At 58.2% G+C, this 3,842-nt stretch overlaps 1 protein-coding gene across 1 annotated transcript in view; it reads right to left on the bottom strand.

Annotated features, from left to right (window-relative positions):
• The window catches only part of NCOR2 (nuclear receptor corepressor 2), a gene marked incomplete at both ends in the record, with an annotated part of 27,828 nt that overhangs the window by 17,312 nt on the left and 6,674 nt on the right, over positions 1-3,842 (bottom strand). The window contains 4 exons of the mRNA XM_010148566.1: positions 1,557-1,660; positions 2,496-2,600; positions 3,224-3,329; positions 3,409-3,548. Coding sequence (XP_010146868.1) covers positions 1,557-1,660; positions 2,496-2,600; positions 3,224-3,329; positions 3,409-3,548 — 455 coding nt within the window. The remainder of the gene's footprint in view (positions 1-1,556; positions 1,661-2,495; positions 2,601-3,223; positions 3,330-3,408; positions 3,549-3,842) is intronic.

The raw sequence follows: 3,842 nt of genomic DNA, 5'->3' as shown, positions 1-3,842 counted from the left end.
GCTGGTGACGGACAGCCTGCTGCCATCGCAGCCCCTGGGTGCCACCGCGGGGTGGCAGTCCCCCACCCCATTGCAGGGAGGGCAGAGTGGTGCTGTCAGAGCAAAGCTCCTGGTCAATGCCCTCCTGCTCCACTCGTTTAACCCCGCCAACCCCCAGGACTGATGCTCCTGGGAAGCCACAGCCATACCAGCTTTGCTGCTGCTTCCAGCTTGCGCCAGGACCAGCTATTTCCCCTTGGAGATGCCCCTGCTCTGTCCCAAGCCTTCTGACCACCAGTGGTCTCCAAAACCTCGCTGGGACGTGCCAGCACACGGGTTCAGTGGGGATCATCTACCCTCACAGTTCACCCGGTACCGGCTTTCCCAGCCCCAGGTAAGTCATCTTCCTTCTGCGGACGTGCTCGGGGGGATTTGGAAGCAAGTGATGACAGATGGCTTCAGAGCAGAGAGCATATATTCAAGATCTGCCTCCCGTGAACTGGATGACTAATCCGAGATCAAATATCAGCTCTGGTACTGGGAGCTGCTGCTGGAACGGAGGCTGTTCCTCCCCAAGGGGAGCAGAGGGATGCAGGCTGCTGGGCCAGCAGGAGAGGCAGGTAATGTCCTTAAGCCCAAGCCAAACAAAGGACTCTAGATGGATTAATTAGCTGGATGCAAAATAGCGTCTCAGCAAACTCCACTCATCTCCTGAACCCTGGCACGTGGTGCTCAAGACCCTTCACCACCCGCTGCCACAGCGGCATCCGAGGGGACCGGGCACGTGCTTGCTCTGAGGGGGGATACAGCCCCCCGGCATCCGCTCCCGGCAGCGGCTGGGTGCAGGGTGCCGGGCAAGTGAAGCCTTTGCTCTGCGCCAGGATTCAGGCTCAGGTCCCCAGGGAACACAGTCACCCTCCTTGAGGGAGGCAGGCAAAAACCTGAGCCTGAGTGGCTTTACGCAGCTGAATGATGGCCAGATAAAATCCCCACGGGGAACAGGTATTTTTTTTCTTGAATGCTCTCTGCTCTGTTACCAGATGAGCAATAACTGACGCTGCAAGAAAAACTATCGCCAGCTTGCCAGCTGCTCTTCTGAAGATGGATGGTGGAGATTAAGGCCAAAGTATCTTCCTGCTCAAGACAGCCTTGGGCAGGACGGCCCCCGCAGCGCACTCAGCCCTGGCAGAGACCTCGCAGCCGCCCCCTCCTCTGCCCAGACAGGGACCTGCACCCATCTCCTCCTCTCCGTTCCACGTTCTTGCACTGGCGAGGTTATTTTCCCAGAGCCATTTAAAGCTGCTTTTTCCTCTTTTCCTGACAGCTAGGGTAAATCAAGGGGGGGTTTAGATGTGCTGTAAGGCTTTGCACCGCTGCTTGCCGAGCTCTGCTCTTCTGCAGGCTCAGCTCATGGGACAGGGCTCGTGCCAAACCCAGCGGAGGTTGTTTCCAAAGGCTCCAGCCGCAGACCTATCTGTGGGGCTCCATAGGACAGGAGCATCGCCGACTTGAGCTGCTCGGACATGTGCTACGTGCTCTGCCAACACCCCCAAACCCATCCGAGACGAGGGACCTACGTGTGTGATGGATCCTCGGTAGGTGATGGGCGACTCCGGAGGGGGTCTGGATGTCGGCGTTCCCTTGGTGATGCTCCCTCCCGAGGCAGAGCTGAGGGAAGTACCTGTAGGGCACAAAGCTGGTAAGACGGGGGCTGGATTCATCGTTCGGCACAAAACCTGTGGGGCTCAGACTGCTGACGAGGCGCAGGATGTGCGACCCAATCCCTACCAAGCAGAGGTACTGGAGGGAAAGCCCTCCAAGGGATGTCAATATTAAAGCCCATTCCTTGCAGAGCCCTTCCCACCCGGCCCCCGAGGGACTCAGTGCTTCAGGGAGGTTGAAAAAAATGGGTGTTTTGAATCTATCAGCTGCCTTCGTCGGGAGGGCGGGCAGATTTATGGGCCTGGGAGCAAGCAGCCATTGCTCTCAATGCAATCAGGGCAGATCTCTGGTGAGATGCGGCTCAGGGTGGTTCGGGTTTGCTTGTGAGTTGTCTGTGCCAGGTGGAGCAAGTCCATCGCGCTCCGACTGCCATTGCTGGAGGCTTCACATACCCGAATTTGCCCTTAAAATCAACACCTTTGCATTAATTTGCTGCTGCCTAGCTAATGAGGGAAGAACCACGGGCAGGCTAGATTTAAATGAAATGTGGTCCCTGCCCAGCTGCAGCTGCAACAGTGAAGAGCTTGAAAACCAATTAATGGCATTTAAACAGGTTTTGCTTTGTCTTAACCAACAGATTTCATGGTGTCCCTCTACCGGGATCAATGCCTGAGGCTGGGATTTGTGAAGACGACTAGAAACGTTGAGACACTGCACAGATCTATCTGCCACCCCTCTTGGGAGGGCCGAAGAGACCTCATCGGCCGGGCATGACCTCTGAAACCAAACCCTGGCAGTGCCAGCATCCCTCCCCTCCCGCAGCCGGGCACGCACCCCGTGCCCCAGCCCCTCACCCCGCAGGATGGAGCCCTCCTGGGACGGCTGCAGAACCAGACTTTCCGGCTGGCTGGCCTGGCTTCTAGGAGAAAGTTGTTCCTGCTTTACTCCAGGAAAAGGCACTGGAAAACATTAACCACAGATGAGCGTAGGTGCAGGGCACAGGGCTGCAGCCCTCGGGTTTCACCTCTGCCAGCCCCGCGGTGGCACCCCCACGGCACCTTTGCCACCCCCAGCGCTTTGGGACAGGCTTGGCAAAGGCACTGCCGGATGCTGCCTGCAGTGGGACCGGAGCCGGCAATGAGAACTGGTTTATAACAGGACCCGCATGCAGTGGAAATGGGGCCCATGTTCCTCCCCCCAAGACTTGATCCCTCGCCCATCCCCTCCTGCTGTTAAGAAATGTTTCCAAATCTGCAGACTAAACACTTTCTTTGTTCACTTCGGGCCATTTACTCTTTATTCCCCTGGCCTGCGGAGCAGCAATGTATTTCCCTCCTTCGATCACAGTATTAGCCAGAGGGTATTTATATGCTGGGACACATCCCTGACGGAGTTGTGGCTTTACTATGCTGCACCAATTTAGTTCCCTGTGTCTCTGCTCTCCCCACAGATCCATCCTTTCACCCTCCTGGCCGGCCCTTCCGCGCTCCCTTGCCCCGTCCCGTGCTCTTCCCTTCCCCTGGGCCGCCGGCAAGCTTGCTCCTGGAGCACGGGAGAAGTCACTCGCCCCCCAGTTCCTTACCCAGTTTCTTGGGATCCATGGTCAGCGGGAGGCCCATGGTGATGGAGCCGACGGGGACCTTGGCGTGCTCGGAGCTGTAGGGCGTGTGGAGCTGGATGGGCATGCCCTGCGGTGCAAGAGGAGAGGTCAGGGAGCGGCTGCCCATCCCAGCGCGGCGTCTCCGCCGCTCCCGCCCCATCCCCTACCTGGGAAATGGATCCGACGGGTCTCTCGAGCACGGAGGGGTGCTTGGTGGAGGAGATGAGGGGAGGAGGGTTGGAGATGCTCGCTAGTCTCTGTAGCCCTGAGCGAGAGCTCTCATGCAGGTTTAGCGGGATGGGGTGTCCTGCATGGAAAACACAAGCGTCAGCGAGGGAAGGTGGAGTGGCTGCAGCTATCGGAGAGGAAAAGGGCAAGGGAGGGAGCCAGTGCTGGAAGCAGAGAACTGACCGGCTGTGAGCCTGCACTAGGATCCAAGGCACACCATCGTTTTGGGAAGGACTGGAGTAGTTTAAATCACTGCCTTGTCCCCTCAGCAGCCAGAGGATCTGCTGTGTTCGCCCCATCTGCCCGGCAGCCGGAGAGCGACCAAAGCCAGGGCTAAAACCTGCTGGCTATCGCACGGAAGCGGCACACGGCT

Source organism: Eurypyga helias, unplaced genomic scaffold, assembly GCF_000690775.1.
Source record: "Eurypyga helias isolate BGI_N326 unplaced genomic scaffold, ASM69077v1 scaffold15203, whole genome shotgun sequence".
Classification (NCBI taxonomy): domain Eukaryota; kingdom Metazoa; phylum Chordata; class Aves; order Eurypygiformes; family Eurypygidae; genus Eurypyga; species Eurypyga helias.
The sequence above is the reverse complement of the archived record's forward strand: the minus strand, read 5'-3'. Positions and strand labels throughout refer to the sequence as shown.